Source organism: Centroberyx affinis, unplaced genomic scaffold, assembly GCF_046629955.1.
Source record: "Centroberyx affinis isolate AG114_WGS23_722 - 3 ecotype Tasmania unplaced genomic scaffold, CSIRO-AGI_Caff_v1 ptg004932l_1, whole genome shotgun sequence".
Lineage (NCBI taxonomy): Eukaryota > Metazoa > Chordata > Actinopteri > Beryciformes > Berycidae > Centroberyx > Centroberyx affinis.
Window position 1 is genome coordinate 123,278 of NW_027282424.1, and position 19,327 is coordinate 142,604.

General features: G+C 39.7%; 2 protein-coding genes across 4 annotated transcripts; one reads left to right on the forward strand and one right to left on the reverse strand.

The window, feature by feature from the left end:
* The first annotated feature begins 1,428 nt into the window (after nt 1-1,428).
* Nucleotides 1,429-3,663, forward strand: LOC139666326 (placenta-specific gene 8 protein-like). The gene is made up of 4 exons (XM_071545508.1): nt 1,429-1,513; nt 2,149-2,273; nt 3,186-3,295; nt 3,507-3,663. Exons 1-3 carry the CDS (start codon nt 1,429-1,431, stop codon nt 3,288-3,290), a joined length of 315 nt encoding a protein of 104 aa, XP_071401609.1. The 3' UTR covers nt 3,291-3,295; nt 3,507-3,663.
* Nucleotides 3,664-4,659: 996 nt separating this feature from the next.
* On the reverse strand, nt 4,660-12,711 carry cops4 (COP9 constitutive photomorphogenic homolog subunit 4 (Arabidopsis)). Of its 3 annotated transcripts, none has more exons than XM_071545495.1 (10): nt 12,538-12,711; nt 10,014-10,093; nt 9,720-9,871; nt 9,495-9,598; nt 9,227-9,380; nt 8,949-9,099; nt 8,547-8,717; nt 7,647-7,762; nt 7,220-7,304; nt 4,660-5,949 (listed from the first exon to the last, which is right to left on the reverse strand). In XM_071545495.1, exons 1-10 carry the CDS (start codon nt 12,645-12,647, stop codon nt 5,816-5,818), a joined length of 1,257 nt encoding a protein of 418 aa, XP_071401596.1. In that variant the 5' UTR covers nt 12,648-12,711; the 3' UTR covers nt 4,660-5,815. The 3 variants fall into 3 exon arrangements, with proteins under 3 accessions (XP_071401596.1, XP_071401595.1, XP_071401594.1); XM_071545494.1 differs by having other exon boundaries at nt 7,638-7,762; XM_071545493.1 differs by having other exon boundaries at nt 7,638-7,762; nt 8,535-8,717.
* Nucleotides 12,712-19,327: the final 6,616 nt, after the last annotated feature.

Sequence of the window (19,327 nt, forward strand, 5' to 3'; positions counted from 1 at the left end):
ATTCATTCAAGCAAACCGCAACTTTCTCTGTTGCTCAGAATCAAAGCAGCAGGCACGCAACCTTTATGAGATGTTTATTACTCAGATATTATGCGCAATATAGATAGACTCTGAATACAAAGGTTTACAACCCATGTGTTGTTCAGCTGAAGTAAACGGAAAATTAGATTTTAATCATTATCACTTAAATAAAACAGAGAATCAAAAGACGTCAAATGAGCAAATCAGCACATTTAATCTTAGTCTTTATCTATCTGCAGTCTTTATTACTGCGGATCTTTATGGAATATAAAAGAATGTTAAAGGGCTATTTTTTTTTATAACTTTGTATCCTCAGTAGCTCCTGCTGAACCTTCTTTTCCAAAGTGTTTGTCCAAATATCAGTCATCAGAGACAAACTAAGAGATCTTTTTGTGCCCTTATTTCTTCTTTTCAAAATATTTTTATTGAGATTTTCAACAAAAGTTCCCAGGGTTTGGCAGGCATATTCCACATTGTTATAAAGTATAGACCAATGTAGTATCATATAAAAATAAAAACAGTGACAATAGTGACAGTAATAAAGTGAGACGCCCCCCCACCCTCCCAGCCCCTTGATTACCTAGAATAGGTACGAGGCACAGTATCTCGTTGTGCCCTTATTTCTTCAGAGAGCACAATAACCAAAGTGAACTGACCTTTGATATGGCTCCTGTTAACTCTACAGGTGGGTACATCAATAAAATCTTTAGTGTGGCATTGGCAAAGGACGACGATGTAACTCTGAGAGATTGAATACATTAATATTTCAGATGACAAATGCCATAAATGTACATTTACTTAAGACTTATTGGAACTCACTGTATAGCTCAATCTGCATCCATGTAACCCGAAACTTTCACATAAAGTGTATAGGACCTGCTGTATGTTTCTAATGAAGGAAATGATAGAGGTAGGCTATACAGTAAAGGTTTATTGCCTTAATGTGGGCCATAATGTGGAATTACTGTAGGCGTGTTTAGTCACTTGTTTGCTGTACATGTCTATGCACAATAAAATAATCCCGCAGTGATAAGGTCCGTGCCCACATCAGTCATCTGCTTTGAGAGGTTCTAATATAAAGACTCACACTGCCTCCAGTCTCACACTGTCCTCTAGGAGCGTCCAGCCAGTTTCCAAACACCGTCCTTCAACTCTCCCACCATCTGGTAAGACTTACCTCCTTACCTCCTGCTTGACTGGAAACCCCAAACAGATAACTTTTGTTCCTTTTCCACATTGTTTGATGTTCGAGAGAGGCCTAATTTACAGTTATCTCTGTTATGAAAGACAGCGATTTTCAGTGTTCAGTGTTGGCAAGGCAAGAGGATATAGTGATAGGAAGCGGCATTAATGACCAGTGAGAAAAGTCCTTTTCATCCTGCAGAGAAGCCCCTTTTCATCCGGACCATGGCTGTGACCAACCAACCAGGCCAATACGCTCCCTCTGACTTCCAGACCGGCCTGTGTGACTTCTGCAGTGACTGTGGAACTTGTAAGCTTTCTCTCCTTTTTTTCTTTCTTTTGTAGATTCAAATGTAATTGCTGTTATGAATACAGCAATTACACAAACATGCAGTTGTTAAGCATGAATCACAGTGGTGGAAACTCAAATCCTTTACTTAAGTAAAAGTAGCAATAGCATAATGGAAAAAACACTCCATGAAAAGTAAAACTCCTGCATTCAACATTGTACTTAAGTAAAAGTATACAAGTATTAGCAGCAAAAAGTACTGAAGTATCCAAAGTAAAAGTACTTATTCTGAAGAGTGTTAAATTATTGATGCATTAACCTGTAAGAAGTATTTTAATGTTCTAGGTCTAACTGCTCCATATACTGCTGGGGAGTTTAAACTCTAACAATGAATCATATTTTATGAGCTTACTGTATGTTTTGCATGTAAAACTGCAGCAACACTACAGCCATTAGATAAATGTAGAGGAGGACAAAGTACAATACTTCCCTCTGAAATGTAGTGGAGGAAAAGCAGAAACTCTCACAAAATGGAAAAACTCATGTAAAGGGCCACTACCTCTAGATTGTACTTAAGGACAGTACTTGAGTAAATGTACTTTCCCCCTCTGATGAATTCTATATATTCTGTATTGTTATGTGTTTTTCTGTCCCAGGCTGCTATGGTCTGTGTTGCTACCCCTGTCTGGGCTGCTCCATCGCCAGTGACATGGATGAGTGCTGCCTGTGTGGTCTAGGCATGACCATCCGCAGCGTCTACCGGACCAGATACAACATCAATGTAAGTTTTCACTGGATATCTACAACTGACTGTAGGATTTACTACATATGACCATTTGACATTGTAATAGCAAAAGGGTAATGGTATTGTAAAGCAATACTCAACAGGTACACATGAAGCTAACAGGTGGCAGACAGTATGAAGCCCCATACTGTGAAACTGAAAAACAGCCAGAAAACAAATGAGCAAATAGAAATTTAAATCACTAACAACTTATGAACACACTATGCGGCTTCACAGTCTTCTTTCAATTGGCTTGGCCGTTCAAATTGAAATATATATTAAAACACACACTACTTTCATCCTGAGGAATGTACAGATTTTCCAGTGCTCACATTGATATATATATACATGCATATATACATTTCTATATGTGCAAATATGACTACAAAAGTTTGAACACACGCATTTTTCTTTATTTTTACAATTTTTCACATTTTAGAATAATAGTAAAGACATCAAAACTCTGAAATTACACAAATGGAATTATGCAGTCACCAAAAAAGTGTCAAACAAATCAAAACTATCTTATATTTTAGATTCTTTAAAGTAGCCCCCCTCTGCCTCGATGGAAAGGCAAATGCTTTGGAAAGAAATTCATACATAGGATCAACTTCACTATTTATATTTGTCTAAAAAAAAAACAAATTTCAAGCATTTAAGCAGAAGCCTTTAGATCAAAATGGCTATAAGAGAATGAAAAACATAGTACAGTACATTCACTCAGGTGTGTCCCAACTTTTGACTGATAGTGTATATTCATATGACTCAACCTGGGAAGGCACGCTGCAAAATCAGTGCGAGCCACCCAGCAGAAATGATGCTGTCGGCTTCCGATATAAAACAAAGAAACGAGCGTCATGTTGGAACTGCTCCTTCCTGGAATAACGGTTTTGGTTTTTTTGTTCCCAGGGATCCTTGTGTGGTGACTTCATGGCAACCATATGTTGTCCATTCTGTTCCACCTGCCAACTGAAGAGAGATATCGATCGCAGGAAGGAACAAGGCATTTTCTGATTTGGGTGAGGGTTCACGTCTCTGAACACACAGGCTCACACCCACCATCCTCTCATATCTTTCATGTTTACAGCGCTGTAAAACAAGTGAACAAACAAAGGTTAGGTCCCGTACACATCAGTTAATCTGATTTGATGTTTTTGGATGCCAAGCAACATGATGTCATGACTTTATTATTTCATTTTTATATATTAATTAATGTTTTATCTCTCCTAGATGCTGCCATGACACCCGAGAAGTCCAGATTTCTTCCAGATTTCTTTCTGATAAAGATGTCAAATTATTTATGAAAGGATTTCTAATGTATCATTTACAAGATGATCTATAAATGATGTTTGATGCAAGTCGACTATCCTTGTGTGATCTTTTCTGTCAACTCCTACCCTCTGACTTCAGAGGAAATGTGATTCATCTGTTCCAGTCAGGCAGTTAAACATTAGTTGGTCGGGACAAACCTGGAGGATGGAGAACAATGTCTCATATACTGTAATGATTTACTATGAATAACCAAATTTTATCTGTATATCTCTATAATAGTCAGCCCGATTTGAGTATACTGTGCAATGAATGATGTATAGATTGTGGAGCAGTAGGACTTGCAGATGGAGAGTGTCTTCTATAACTGTCCTTTCAAATATATTTTAGATTTCATTATAGCTGCCATGTATAGTCAGTCCTTAAAAGAAGACCTCAAACAATCAACTTGGGGCCAGAAAAAGTAATTCAATCCAACGGACCCAGATGAAAACCTGGTCTGGTTGATACACATTGGTCATGTTTTTAATGATGTACCCCTTTAATAAAGGCATTTTAAATACTAGAGATTGGAGATCTCTGTTTTTACACTTTTGGATAGTGATATTTTACCAGCAAGAAGTCTCCATTAGTGTCTATTGTTGACCAATTAAATTCAATGTTTTGACATTTTAACATATTTCATGTTTGCATCAAGGGTTGGGCTTTGAAATCCAATGTTTACAAGGTTTTGGTCCATACACACAGAGAGAGAATGAGAGTGCTTGCTTGTGTGAGAGTGAGCAAGACAGAGAAAGAGAGAGAGCAAATGTTGGAATTGCGATCAATAGAGAGAGGACTTTGACATGGAATGAAGAAACGTCCATTGGCAGAAAGGGTCCTTTCAGTCCGCCAGATATACAATGCAGCTTGTCACCATGTCCGCTAAATGCGCTCTCCTTGTTGTTCTCATTATATCCTGCCTTTCAAGTAAGTAAATTCATTTGATATCCATTTAATCCATTGGATGTGTGCTCCTGTAAATATACTAACACAACTTGTGTCTGTCATCATGTTCTTTATCAGATGTGCAAGGGTTGAACTACAAACAGGTAATGTATTAACTGTATTCTGAAAAGCTTTGTGATTGGGACAATACACATATTGGATACACTGATTGTAATCTGATGCAACAAATGCAACAGTAAATACAACTTTGAACTTCACTCATGGGGTTATTTGTATTCAATGCATGATGCTATTCACTCAATAGTACATATTCATCTGTTTAGCCTGGATGTTACAACTACCAAGTGGCAGGATGCCCATTCATCTTTGAGCCTGTGTGTGGGTCCAATGGAGTCACCTACCCCAATGAGTGTGTGCTGTGTGAAACCATCAGGTAGAACCACCAAAACAAACACTTGGACTGAATTTGAAACTTCCTAAATACACAACACTGTGATAGATCAGCTCTCTGACTAATTTACTTTCCTCACAGGGAAACCGGGACAAAGATACTGGTGGCTAAGAGCGGACCTTGCTGAGAAAACTGCTGGAAAACAAACTACGAGGAATCTCACTTCATGACTTTGTTGTATGAATGCAGATAAAACAATGGAACATTCCAACGAAGCGCTACTGGAGGAGCAAGCAAACTAATCTTTAATTCTAAAATGACACAACCGGGACACTTCTTCTCGCCTTTAATCCCCTTTGCTGAAATTTCATAACAGTGTGTAATAAGATCGGTTTACATGAAGCAATAAATCAAGAAGCACTTGACAGGTATTGCTATGTGGCATATCAAATTAAAAACATGAGAATGTGTTTGGAAAGCAAAGGTTTTAAATAGACCAATTGTAATATACAATAAATCCATTGATATCTTTGAGTTCTTGGACTCATGTCAAACATCTAAATTATCATAAGCAAGCTGTTAACTCCAAGCACGAAGATGCAGTAGCTCTTCTTTGAGTTGCATGCCATAAGACCCAGGAAATAAATACCATGAAGTCACATCTAGAGATTAAATAATAGCACTGCTGTGCCGGGCATCGTTCTGAGAGAGGAGCAACACTGAACCATCTCCCATGTGGCCAAAGAGTGAAAAAACAGTGCTGTCCAAACATCTGAAGAGAGTGATGATGATATCAGAGAGTGTCCGTTGGGTTGTTGGGTGCTTCCGTTACTGGGAGAGACGTGGTGAGATTTTGGAGTAGGAAGACACAAAGACGAGGCGGGAGGGGGCTTGGCCGAGGGAGGAGTTTAGGGGAATGTTTGGGAGATGGTTACTGGGTCATCTGGGTTTCCATAGCCTGCGCTGCCCACTCTGGAGCGGCCTGGCGGATCTTCTCTAGCAGGTTGTTGACTTGGAAACACAGAGACTGGATCTGCTTGTCCCAGGTGGGGAGGGGTTCACGAGCTGAGAGACACAAGAGAAGATGGAGGAGGACGGGGGAGGGAGGAATATGCACAAATTTACATGTTAGAGCTCCAAAAGTAGGACTTTGGTTACTGCCTGCTCTATCACCGCGCTGCCCCTTCCTATTAGCAGAGCATGCATTGTGTGCAGGGCCGTGTCTCAGAGAATCTCAGTCCTGCTTCAACAGGCTGCCCCCACCTGGCCAAAGCTGCACTTGACATTTTTTGCTGGAGATTAAACTACACAAAGAAATCCTGTCAGCAAATACCTAATTGTAGTCTTGATTTTTTTCCACTGCACGAGTTGTTAAATTCTAAAGCTGTTGACAGATAGTGATATTTGGACAAAATATCTAATCTTCCCCATCACTGCACACCGCAACGGTCTAGAGGACAATCAATTGACTTTTACAGTTTGATCAATATGCGCTCTCAGTTCCAGGCACTTGGCCTACTGACCTACATGGCAAATGAAAAAATTTGTTTTACGGTAAAGTGGGGTTTGTCTTCACTCATCACAAATCAGTTTAGCACTCTGCCAAATGTATGTACACCTCAGTGCACAGCGCAATTTACATCAAATGGGCCGCAACTCCCAGCTAGTCATAGATACAGCTGCAGTTGCATGCAGGATAAGAGAACAATTATCGTCTTTATTATTCATGGGAAAAAAAAACATGTTGTTAGATGAAAATTGGCAAAAGTACAGTACTGTGCAAAAGTCTTAGGCACCCAAGAGTTTTTATAAAAATTGTGTCTTAGATGTTTATTAATTTTTTTCTGCATTAGTGTGTCAGTAGACTGCTCTTTATAGTACATTTTTTGATATTTAGAAACTTTTCATTTAATTATTTTTGAAAGCATCTTCCCTTTCCCTTCCCTACTTTTTTTCTTTTACATGTGCCTAAGACTTTTGCACAGCACTGTATATATTGATTTTCCTTTGGAAAAGCTATCAAATAATCACCTGCCAGAGTGGCTGGTGGAATTAAGTGGTGTGTATACTGCAATACTGAAATGTAAAAATACTTTGCAAGAGTTATACTCTCATTTAAGCATTCTGAATAAGAATTAAGTGGATTACTAATTTTACCAAACATCTGGCAGGTGTCAGGTGTTTATTGTTAGAAATAAACAGAGACATGCTCCATTCATGTTGTAATTCAATGGATTAGACACGTCAGATTGAAATTTAAAATGTTGCTTGCCCGAAAATGCCTAGGTGGCTCTGCTATATGAAAAGTTTAAACACACTGGCCAGTGCCACTCACTCTCAAAGTGCACAATGCCATCTATCTGGTCGATGAAGCCATTCATGCGTCCTTCAGTGATCATCTGGGAGGCGATCTTCTCAGCCTGAAGAAAAAACAGAAGCACAGTTCACTGGCATCTCCGTTCACAATGTGGAAACAAAGCTACACAAGTGACATCTGTAAAGCACAAGTGATATTCAACCTTCTCCTTTCCTTAAGGACAGATAGCCTAAGCTTATACATGAGAAACTAAATATCATGCCAAACTTTCTTTTACATGTCATTTTTACATAAACTAGCCAAAAATACCTAGAGGCCCATCTCTATTTTCCATTTACAAGCAGTACACGTATTATTTTATAGTGATTGTTAAGTAGTCTGATAAAGGTTTTGATCTAGAAAAATGCTGTCAGAATGAAAAACAATGCTTTCATACATGTCGTACCTTTGCTGGGGGGATTTCTAACAGCGCCCCCAGTTCTTCAAACGTAATGTTGTTGTAGAGTTTACTAGCGGACAGCAGGTTGTGCTCGATCACCGCTCTGTCGAGGATGCTGGAGCCTGGGACAGAGAGCAGAGGACAACCCAAATTACAGTCAAATTACTGTTGTATTCTCAACCCAACAGACACAGCTAGTTACATCAAATGATCTATGATGTAGTTAAAGGAGAAACTAAATGTAAACTACAAGGAAAGAATGTTTGACAGTTGTTGGATCTCAGTATCATGACATGCTTGCAGTAATACTAAAGTGTAATAAGAACTGCCGACTCACCGCCATGACTCCGCTTTGAGCGATTATTTTCAGAACATTTTCTTGAAGACCCACCCTGATCCCCTCTTGGTGGGACATCTTTATTATACAGTATTGTTAATACTAACATATCTTATTGTATTGGTCTGTTATTTTTACCAGTAGCCTGGATTCAATACACAAAATACACAAAAAAAACACTCAGTAGCCTATAATGCACTAGCTAGCAAGTGCACGCACATAGAAAACAAAACCTTGTGCTGCCTTGCATTCACTTTACCCAACCAATCCATCTAGCTTAGAGGCAATGTGACTTCAGAGGATCTCAAACCTGAAAGACTCAAAATAAAACAAGGGAATCATAATTTTGATTCCCCTCCTTTGCAACACATGAAATGCATTCAAAAGTGAACGATTGAAAAGCATGTTTAAATCCGGTCCAAAAGCTGCTTGGCTGCCAACAAGCCAATCAGAAAAATATTATTTCAGATATTACACTCACATGATTGGCATCAGCATAACAACCCCCAACCACCCCCCGTGTCCCGGACCCGGACTGTAGATGCTAATTATCTCACCATCTGACTCACCATCTGCTGTGGTGGCCTTCTGGTGAGGCATCAGCATGGCGGCAAACTCCTGCAGCTGGTTGCCTCTGATGATGCGGTCCAGATACATCTTCTCCAGGATGCCATAGGCAGCCAGCTGCTGACAGCGCTCGTCCTTAAACAGAGTGGCCAGCATGCGGGAACGCTGCTGGCCTTCAGAGTGAACAAAGGAAAGACAATATTTAGGGTATGAAACATGTTGGCAAAACAACCAATCAGTCATGAAGAACATGCCTAAAGAATGTAGCAGTTATTGTCTCTGCATCTACAGCAGGTTTGGGCATTGGCTTTTCAATAGGGGGCTTTTGTGGGGAATGTTTCAGCGATTTTCCTCAAAACCTTAGTTTAAAATTTCAAGCTTCAACACAGCAGTCTGTGCAGTACCTGCAGAGGCCAGTATGGTGCAGTTCAGGGCATGCTTCAGGGCCTCTAGACGTTCACTCTCATGGACAATGGACTTATAAGACAACTCGTTGTACCTCTGTGCAGCCTCAATGAACTTCCTCCTGAAGTCTAGGACTCTAGCATAGCACACCTAAGAAGAAGCACAGCATCACAGATTTAGCTCAGTCATTTTAGACATTGCTTATTGCAGTTTCCAGAATGTTTGTCCAGAAACGTAAGACAATATGAGGCCATGACATCATTATGGGGTTGTGTACCTTATAGTGAATCTGCAGCTGTTCATTAGAGGACTCATTCTGAAGCAGTGAGGCTCTGTTGATGTAGGCCTCTGCCTGCACTGGGTCATCATCCTCTAAGTAGAGACGGGCAATTTTCAGGTATGTATCCAACTTATAGTCAACATTGTACTGCCTATGGGGAAAAAATAAAATGGATTTAAAAACATGACAATCATAAGAACCATGACAGGGCAACAATAATAATACATCATCATCATCATACATAATACATCAGCTAATAGCTTACTTTTGTCCCGTTTCCAAGGGAATACCAACTAAAACCTGGGCGGCATTTCTCCAGTCCCCCTCCTTTTCATAAATGGTTGCTAAGTGCTGTCTGATTGAGGCTACCTGCAGGACAACAAAGAGGTTCGGTATGTGTAAGAACATCGTATTTGAACATGGATTTCAATGAGAATATTGAAGTTCAACTGATTAATAAATGATCTTGTCCACAAATATCCGTCCTCACTTGTTCCTCGAAGGAGATGACCCTGGGCTGAATCTTCTCCAGGGTGAAGTGGTATACTGCTTTGGCCGTGCTGTCAGGCAGGTTGGGGAGGTGCGTGCAGAAGTCAGTGAGCAGCTGCCTGGAGATGACGAGACTGACGTTCTCATTGACCACTGCAAAAAGGAGGACAGCAGGATCATAGTAAGACATCCTGTGCATAGCAAGTGCGCTGTGATTAAATCAGACCGTTTAAAGTTTCAAATGAAAATGCAGAGGCAAATAAATGCGGATCAAATTGAAAGAATGCAGGCATACTTGCTTCGACAAAGGCCTTTAAGGATTCCAGTTGATCTGCATCTGTGAACTGAATGGCCTTCTCCAAAATTTGTCGATACCTGAAAAAAAGATTTTAGAGTTTAGAAAGGACACGTAGATTCAAGATCAAAACCATGCAACATGTATACACACACACGCTCTCGAATGGCAAGACAGAAAATAAGCTTCTCTCAGCTTTACTCCAACATTTCCAAACAATACAAAGATAAAGCTTCAAAACATATTAAAAACTCCTATTTTAGTACTTATATTTTAGTAGCAGCCAATGCCCTAGCATTCTAGTAGCCACTAACAATGCTAGTATGGATGTACACTGCTGCAAGGAACATGATCTTTATTTAAAAAGCAAAGGACACGGCATAGCACTCTACTGACATTACAATGACAAAGACAAATACATGAGCGATTTTATGCAACTGCAAACAGAAATGGTGTGGGTATAAATCAGAGTGTAAATTTGTGTACCATGGAGACCCAAAATAGAACTATGAACTACTGTAATGACAGCAAGAGAGGAAGTTGGACAATATTTAACTACTATTCAGGTTGCTCAATTGATTGATTTCAATGCCTGGAGCTTGTCCAAAATGGGAAGTTACAGTAATGTAAATGAAAATTTTGTGGGAAACAAAATTCCATATCTGATCTCTGTGACACTGAATACATCAAATATAATCTGACTTGTATCCATTGCAGAGTTGGTGGTACTTAATAACAGGATAATAGCTATAGAGCTATACAAGCTATAAAACTGACGCTCCTTCAGCACATTTTCAGACCAAGCTCTGCAGATCAAATACACCATTTTTCTAACAAACCTCATAAAAATTGTTAGTGTTGCCATTGCACTGATACAGTAACTGCTTGGAGGGACATAAACTACATAATGGGTAAAAAAAAGATTGCTGCTTCAATCCCACAAAAATTGTGCTCCGTTTCCTTCATCTATGGATAGCCTTCATGAAATGTGTTGTGTGTTTGATTTAATGAACAAAAATACAAACCCAGAATATAACATGTTCCATACACTAGCAGGCTTTTGTATTCATTCAGCTGTCTGTAATGGTTTGACACAAATTATATTTAACCCAACTTCCTGTTGAGACAATAGTATATTGAAAAGCAGGTAAATGGTATACTATTGTGTAATACAATAGTATATTGCTCCACATTATGTCCATAGCAGCAAACGCTCTCTCCGTTGTGCAAAGAATTTATTCTCTTCACTTTCTCTCAATTTCTTGATGTGTGAACAAGTAGGGCTGGGCTAGCTTTATTTTTCTTTTTACATATTTTTCATGTTTTTACACTTACTGCTATCTGTAATCCCAGTTTTGGTGGCTCATTGTCTTGTTCAAAATGGTTTGTACTGTTGATGATTACTGTACACATGCACAGTGGAATGGCAGGCTGTAGTGGAGTGTTAACAGGTGGGCATCCTCACCTGGGAGGCCTCTAATATTAAAATTAGGCCTACAATTTAAAACAGTCCAAAGCACTTCTGTTGTTTGGGCAAATTTGATTCAATTTGATTAGATGTAACCGTCCTACATGTCAAATAGTCAAATATGCAGGGGCAGATGTTTTCACACAGTCACAAATGCTGCTGTACAACTATAGGTTACAAAACATTTGGTTTCGGTTTATTTTGTAATTATTATTTTTTTTTTTTACATATTCACAAATGCTGATGTACATGCAATGTCAACAAAACATTTGTGAACGTCACTGTCCTTGTTCGGAAAACTTAATGACACTCCTTTAAGCCCAAATAATCAAGTTAGGTTTTCAGCCTGAAAGCTGCCATCAGGGGATGTGATGACTGTCCTCAGGTCTGAAAGCTTTGCTGCGCCCATCACCAACAATGACAGCTTCAACAGCATCACGGCACAGCCAAACTAATCTTAACTGTTGACTTGTTGAGATGCGATGCAATGCCTATGTTTACAAAACAGCGTGCATTTGCTTACTACCAAAGATGGCTGGCAGGACAGCTCGCACGGCTTAGGTCCGCATGTCGGCAAACCACCGAGCAGCATCCATTTCATTTAAACCCCAAATCCTTTCGTCTTTGCGCACCAACGGCCGCATGATATCACCTCTACTTTTAATACATCAAAACATATTATAATGTGTAGTATTGCTGCTTGGCGGATAGTAAATATGCCGAAATAGGGAGTGAAGCTTAACGATTTGGGAGAGACTTGAGTAGTCGGAGCCGGAGGTATGCATGTTTACATGTGATCAAGGAAACATTAAACTGCCAACTTTCGACATGCAATTGGACGTAACGTAATGTTCCCTACTGAGAGACAGAAACAAAGAACGGCAACAAATCGAGGCTTGGTAACGTTAGACGAAAAGCTAAACGTAACGTATGACGTTAGCTAATGCTAGCTAGTTTGTCTATCAGCTAGCGATGCTATCAAGACGTTCACATCCTAAATCACACAAAAGATTCTGATTATTATCAGCGAATAATATATTTTTCATGAATACATACTTTGCAGCAAGATCTTTGTGAGATCCAGTTGAATTCATTAGCTGGGCAAGCTCCTGCCTGACTTCGGTCGCCATTGTCGCCGATGAAGTGTCAACAACAACGGTTTTCATGTCAAGAGGGGAGCGAGACTTCCGGTCGGTCCGACTGCGAGCTGAGAGCGCAGTGCCCGGTTGGTCCTCCAACTGCGGTGTAGCGAGGCGCGTTATCAACCGCGCCGGTGTCCCGAGCGAGGCGCGCCCACGTAGAATTTGAAGTGCTGGGATTGGTCAATGGTCGACGCCCACGAGAGCATTCGATTTGACAGCTTTGCCGCACAACGCCGAGCTAGTCAGTAGCTCCCAGTCTCCTACAGCAAACTGATATAACATGGACTTCAGTGACACAGAAACAAACGGTAATATCGCTATTGTACTTTATAGCAATATCAGGCCATAATGTTATCATGAGAATAGCTACAAAGTATTTCTTTCAATAGGTCAGCTCCTTTAGTTGCCCGGCGCACGCCGGAGAGATACAACAGGGAACAAGTGGCGAGGGAGGCGTGTGTCCTTAAAATTAAGGGGGAAATACTTGCATAGAGACGGTGCATAAAATAGGCCACGCCCATCGTTGGGGAAACCGCTGCACCACTTTCCATTCACCTTGTGTGACTGAATGTACATCATTGTCATAATTCCCCAAATTAAACATGCCTAAAAGCTGTTGTGTTGTGTGGTGGGATTCACAGCCAACAAACTTAAAAACCGTGAATTACAGTTTTTTGGGCTCCCGAGTAAAACAAGGGAACCGTTGAGAAGAAAAATGGGGATCTAGGCCGTAAGGAGAGAGGCGCTGACATTGGTACATGGTAGAAGAGGGGGGGAACTTTGGGACCACCCTGAGACTAAGTACACTTATAATGTGGCCAGTATTTTGTCACTGGTCAGTAACTTACCAGTAATTATCTAGTTATATTCTTGTAAGATAACCTGAATGTTAAAATGTGTTTAAAAGCTGCATGCTGTCCTAACATTAGGCTGCTACTAAGCTGACATTACTGAGCCAATTCCTCTCTATACAACAGATGAGTTGTGTTCATGTGTGGGTCTCAGGATAGTTTGCTCTGTATTCACTGTCAGTCCAGGGTGCAAAAGTAATGAGAAATCTCATTGACTTGTTAGCTAACATAAGATAGTTAATTTAGCAATAATCCACTCAATCTCAAAAGAGCATGGTCGTCATCATAAGAGTGAATCGTATGGAAACGGTGCCTGTGCAGTAGTAACAAAGTGAGGCTTCTGAAGATATTAGATATTTGTTTCCATCTTAAAACAGTTGGGCCTGCTTATTTTCCAATTTTAGGTCAACATTGTGCATTGGCATCAACAGTTCCGTATGTGGCTCGTACAAGACGCTTTCGCCGCTGATATTTCAGCCAGGCTGCAGGAATACAGCATAAGTGCAGGTGGCGTGACGATGTTTAATTGGAGTGCAGAATCGTCTACCCTGCCCGCCGCCGGGGTACACCGGTTTGCTAAAGGAGTGCACCCATTCACTCGGCAGCTGGCATAGCTGACAAATGAACGTCCTAGTGAGCTAAGCGCTGACCAATCCAGTGCTGAGAATTAGTCATGGGCGGAGTCTTGTCCAGAATACCAGTGGGCCCCGCCCACAGTAATGTAGACGCCGTATAGCGTCATTAATGGGCGGCTACTAGAGTACTCGCTGTCTGCGCGTTCACGCGGCCAGGGGGCTCCTGTGCGCGTGATTTTGATTATGATTCTGGACCGGGCTTTATTTTCCTGTTTTCCAAGTGGTAATTATGATTGACTGGTCTTCCTAGTCAGCTGAAGAAGGAACTCAAACCAGCTGATGACAACTCAGGCCATAGTAATGTATTATTATTCGTTGGATGCAATGTAATGGCATAGTAATGTAATGTATTAGTAACTCAAAGGATGATTACTATGAGTAATGCTCATGCAAATACTTTGGGTAGGTTAGGGATCTTTTGGAATGAGTGTGAGCACACTTAGTTGCTCTATACAGAGAACTGATGAGCTTGTTTTTCTGTGATTTAAGTAGTCAAAAGTGTTTCTAGTTCATTTGTTAATGTCATTGTACTGCTGTTGATGTTTCATCTGACATTCATGTGAAAAATCACACCTCATGTCCTACTGTGATTGTCAAAATTGCAAAAATGCAAGCTGTATGTGTAATACAAACATACTAATAAAATGTTGCCTTATTTATATCACAATTAAGTCATGAGCATGGCTGTTTTCTCTGCTTGGGTGGACCACCTCAGACTTATCCTTAACACCCTGTTGGAAATTTTGAAAATGGATTGGTGACATGTAATAACAAATAACAAATATGTTATATATGTTATATATTTTTATATGCATATTTTCACTGTATACATTTAAAGTGTACCTGTAGTATCCTTAATTTTTTCAATAGTTTCTGGCATGTGAAATGGTTCCAAATATTAACCTCACTACATAACCATTACTGCTGGTGACTGTGCAACCAATGCTTCTCAAAAAGCCAGGGAACAATTATGCATTTCGTTCCAAATGGGGTTAAAATAGTACAATATGTGACAACAAGAATAACTTAGAAAGACCTCTAGCACAAAATGAATGTGACCAACCTCATTTCCATGTACACATCACAACTTGTTCATACTATGTAACTCCCTCACACAATCCACTCACCTCATAACCTAGCTGGTTCCCCAAACATTTTCTTTACACACGAACACACAGATGAAGCAGAACTACCTCAGTAGGTATCTATTCAGCCAAACTAAGTATCATAAAAACAATTATCAACAATTAACATCATCAGCAAAAATACAACTTTAAAATAATAGTAGCATTACTCCAGAAAATAAATATTAAAAATTGTTGCCAAAGCAGCCATCAATGATAAAGACAAGCAAGCTATTTCAAAATACTTAGCTCAGTTCAAAAAGGTAAAGCTAAACTTGGTTATCAAATAGCAAGTAAGCTTGGTAAGTGTTAGCTAGATCAGGTGCCAAAATTGCATTTGAGTGAGCCCAACTATTAACTAACTAACTAACTTTTTTTATTGACCCATATAAAAAACATTTTGAAGGATTCAGTGAAATCATAGTTGATCCATAAATATTGTCGGACCTGATTATATCTTAAAAGCAAAGCACAGACAAAAGCAGCAGCTCTAAACCCATGTAGGCTTCCCTGAATTATCTACATTTTATTAAGATCCGTCATTAAAACCTCGATATCCAAATAGGATTTGATTGCTTTCCAAAATGCAGCTGGGAGCTTGTAACCTTGCATAAGCCATTTATTGTACTTCTGAACTTGCCTTCACCAAGGAGCGTACCATTGGCATCAGCTGGACTTCTCTAAATTGTGCTGTCCTAATTTCAATATGCTTCATGGCAAACATTTTAAATGCATAATCTGCTATGACAGATTAAGTCATATAACGGATTATGTGGTAAAAGGGTAAAAGAAAAAATCATAAATATTCAGATCATATACAAAATCTTTGTAGACTCCATCATGTTCAGAATACACATGATGACACACAACAGCAAATGCCACACATGAAGGAAGTGCATGCAGCTCCCAAGCCTTCCTTGTGCCCAGAGCGTGAATTGATGCAAAGTGGCCAGTCAGTAAGCCATGAAAGTACAGTGACTCCAGTAGCTATAGTAACTATTACACAGCAGTTAGATAGATAGTAGCTACATCATCCTACATTTACTTGCTACTGACCAGACCTCCTCTGAAAGGAAATCATTCATTAAGAGAAGACACACATCCAAAACACGTCATTCTGGGTTGTATGCTATACACTGGGCGTTTGGTGGCCTTGTCAGTGGGGATATTGCAGCACCCACATGACACTACTCAGTGACAGCAAGGAGTCATATTGGTGCCGAGAAGTAATGCAGCTCGAACAACGGTGTGAAAAGGTTTGGGATTCTTGAGAACTCACTGTGGATCAAGTCACCTGAAAGAGCTTGACCTGTAAAATTTCTAATCCGAGCAGTGTGACCAGTGACTGTATCCATGACAATAAAATTTAGTGGTGCCCAAAAGAAGAATAGTCAGCTGGATCACGCTGCAGCACTCTTGCACAAGTTGGAGCGAAGCGCTGCAGCTGAGACCTATGTGGAGTTTCATGGATTTCTGCCTGACCATCATGAACGCCACAGTCCAGAATACAGGACATGTGGTAGCATTGTCTTTCATCACCTACCACCACTTGTGGTTGAATTTGACACGTTTGGAGAAGAACAGACTGTTGAGCACTCGTATCAAGGTGTCAAAACCTTTTGGACCAATTGCAGAGTGGATCTCGCACAAATTGAAAGTAATCTGTAGATTTGAAAAACGTCATTCCCTATCCAGCCCCATCAAACCTTCTCTGGACTGGATCAGTCCTTGATGATGTTCAAGTGCTCCCTGGTCCAGAGCAAGCCTGTCCCGGCCCCAGATATGTTGCATCATCCCTCCCCACTAGTGTGATGGGAGACTAGGACTGAGAAAAATCTGTAATTATATGTTCATTATCACTTTTACACTTGTGATCCTATAGTTGAACTCCCTAATGCCTATAGTTTGTTCATGGAGACAGTTGTCATAGAGCTTAGCTTGCTTACATAATTATGTTCCCTACATCATACTTGCCATCAGTCTCGCCATTTCTTCAAGAAGTTCCAGTATTTACAGTTGTGTTCACCTTCATGGTCAGAGAGGTTTGGATGTATTAGCATGGCATAGTAAGAACAAGAGTTTAAAGTTAGCCTACCTTGAGAGGGTGTGCCAACTAAATTGAACTACATTGCAAGAGGCAGACTGGACTCACTTGTTTTATATTGCTGAAGTTGCTCATTGTTGAAGTTGCTTATGCTCATAATGTGCCATGTAGCTCAAATGCAACATGAGAGATTTCTTTTTCATTATTTTTTTTTCGTCTTTTTTTGATGAAATGTGAATGTGATCAGTGAATGAGATCAGCCTGTGGTCAACTATCATCATTGCTTGCCATGTCATGATATCATATTAACATAGCCTACATTGCCATTAAATGCATTTTTGAAACAGTGAAACTGTGTGAGTATGTGTGTGTGTGTGCACATACATACACACACTGCTGGGGAATAGTTAAACCACACCTAGACCAGCTACCTATTTGATATATATTGTACAAGATGCATTTGTTTTCACTTTGTTTTTGTATTTGATTATTTTCTGTGCACATTTGAATAGTTATTTTGCACAAATTGAATGACGGATTCTTAATATGTAATAAAATGTGGGAATATAGAATTGAATAAATAATTATTAGTATTAGTATAATTTGAATACTTTATGAAAATGCACACTCAGATAAATCAAGAAGGTGGGTTTGACCATTGTTTATCTTGACTCGCAATTGTATTAGGCTACTTGTGCAAAATACATATGTAGGTTATGGTTGTTTTACCTTTCATCACTTGGAATATGAATGTCTAAGCTACTTCTACCATTATCACTCAACCTCCCCTAACTGTCCCAGCATAGGCACAGTTGGCCTGGGACTGGGAAAAGGAAGAGGGTGGAGGGGCTGCTTTTGGGTGGAGGGTGCAAGCAGAGCCTTATCATGCCTGTCAACTAACCGGCTGCCTGACCATTCCTTCCACTTTCTGGAAGCAGATAAGTGCAGATTTCTAATTTTCCAAACAATTTGACACTAAAATGTTCTTCAGTGGCTACTGGTTTTGTGAGTGTGTCTATAAGAAATATTTTTCAAAATCAGTAAATCATGTCCGTGCCCATATGACTTCTAATGTACTCTATAGGGCTGCATGGGATACTGTTAGAATCCAGAAGAAACCTTGAAAGATGTGGTCAAGTGAAAAAAGGTGAGATAGAGGGAAGGGGACTGTACTTCAGACTCTATTTCTTATGAGCTTCCACTGTTCACACCATGGTTCACACAGCAACATTTCTCATCTTAATACACCACCACCTGTTGATTAATTTAGTGTAACCCCCTTCAACTCTAGCCTCAATAATATAATTCAGTTTTTAACATTAAAATTTCCAAATGTCAGCTTCATTCTGACAGAGAGTAGGTCTGTATTGGTGCATAGAGAATATACAGTCAAGTCTATATGTAGTTGAAGCCCCTGTAAATAGAAGTCTGGCCACACCAGTGTTTTTACATGCAGCACAGTATAATATTCAAGCTCTGTCTAGTCTCACCACGGACCTGCTGTTCGCATATTTTAAAATGAATATAGCTCCAGTCTTCAATACTGATTCACTAGATGCCTAGAAACCTTGAATCTCCCAAACTGGTGACCATGACAAGAAGGTGTTTTTACACAGATGCCTTTTAGGTGGAGATAACATTGCTCATCGAAATAGATTAATGAACATTAATGAAGACATGATCCTGTTTATATTTAGCAAAACTGGCTCTTTACTCATTGATACTACAGTCAGGGTTTTTTGTCCAGAAGGGGTCCAAAGACATGCAGGCCAGGTGAATTGAAGAGTCGAAATTGCCCATAGGCGTGAGTGTGTTTGTGTGTAGTATGGTATATGATGTATTTGATCTAGTATATGATGTATAGTATGTATAAGCTATAGTAAACAATATATATGAATGACCTAGTATAGGATATATATGATGTGTATATATACTGTATGTAGTATGTACAGTATATGTATGATGTAATATGGTATATGACTTGTATATGATGGTATGTTAAGCCCTTTGAGACTTGACTGTGATAAAGGGCTATAAATTAGCAAGACTA

Excerpts from the sequence above, each read along its gene's own strand:
- LOC139666326 (XM_071545508.1), top strand. The coding sequence starts at position 1,429 with ATGGCTGTGACCAACCAACCAGGCCAATACGCTCCCTCTGACTTCCAG. Across the intron at positions 1,514-2,148 it reads CTGCAGTGACTGTGGAACTT|GCTGCTATGGTCTGTGTTGC; the intron begins GTAAGCTTTCTC and ends TTTCTGTCCCAG. Across the intron at positions 2,274-3,185 it reads GGACCAGATACAACATCAAT|GGATCCTTGTGTGGTGACTT; the intron begins GTAAGTTTTCAC and ends TTTTGTTCCCAG.
- cops4 (XM_071545493.1), bottom strand. The coding sequence starts at position 12,647 with ATGAAAACCGTTGTTGTTGACACTTCATCGGCGACAATGGCGACCGAA. Across the intron at positions 8,718-8,948 it reads CACCATACTGGCCTCTGCAG|GCCAGCAGCGTTCCCGCATG; the intron begins GTACTGCACAGA and ends TTCACTCTGAAG. Across the intron at positions 7,763-8,534 it reads AGCAGATGGTGAGTCAGATG|GCTCCAGCATCCTCGACAGA; the intron begins GTGAGATAATTA and ends TCTCTGTCCCAG.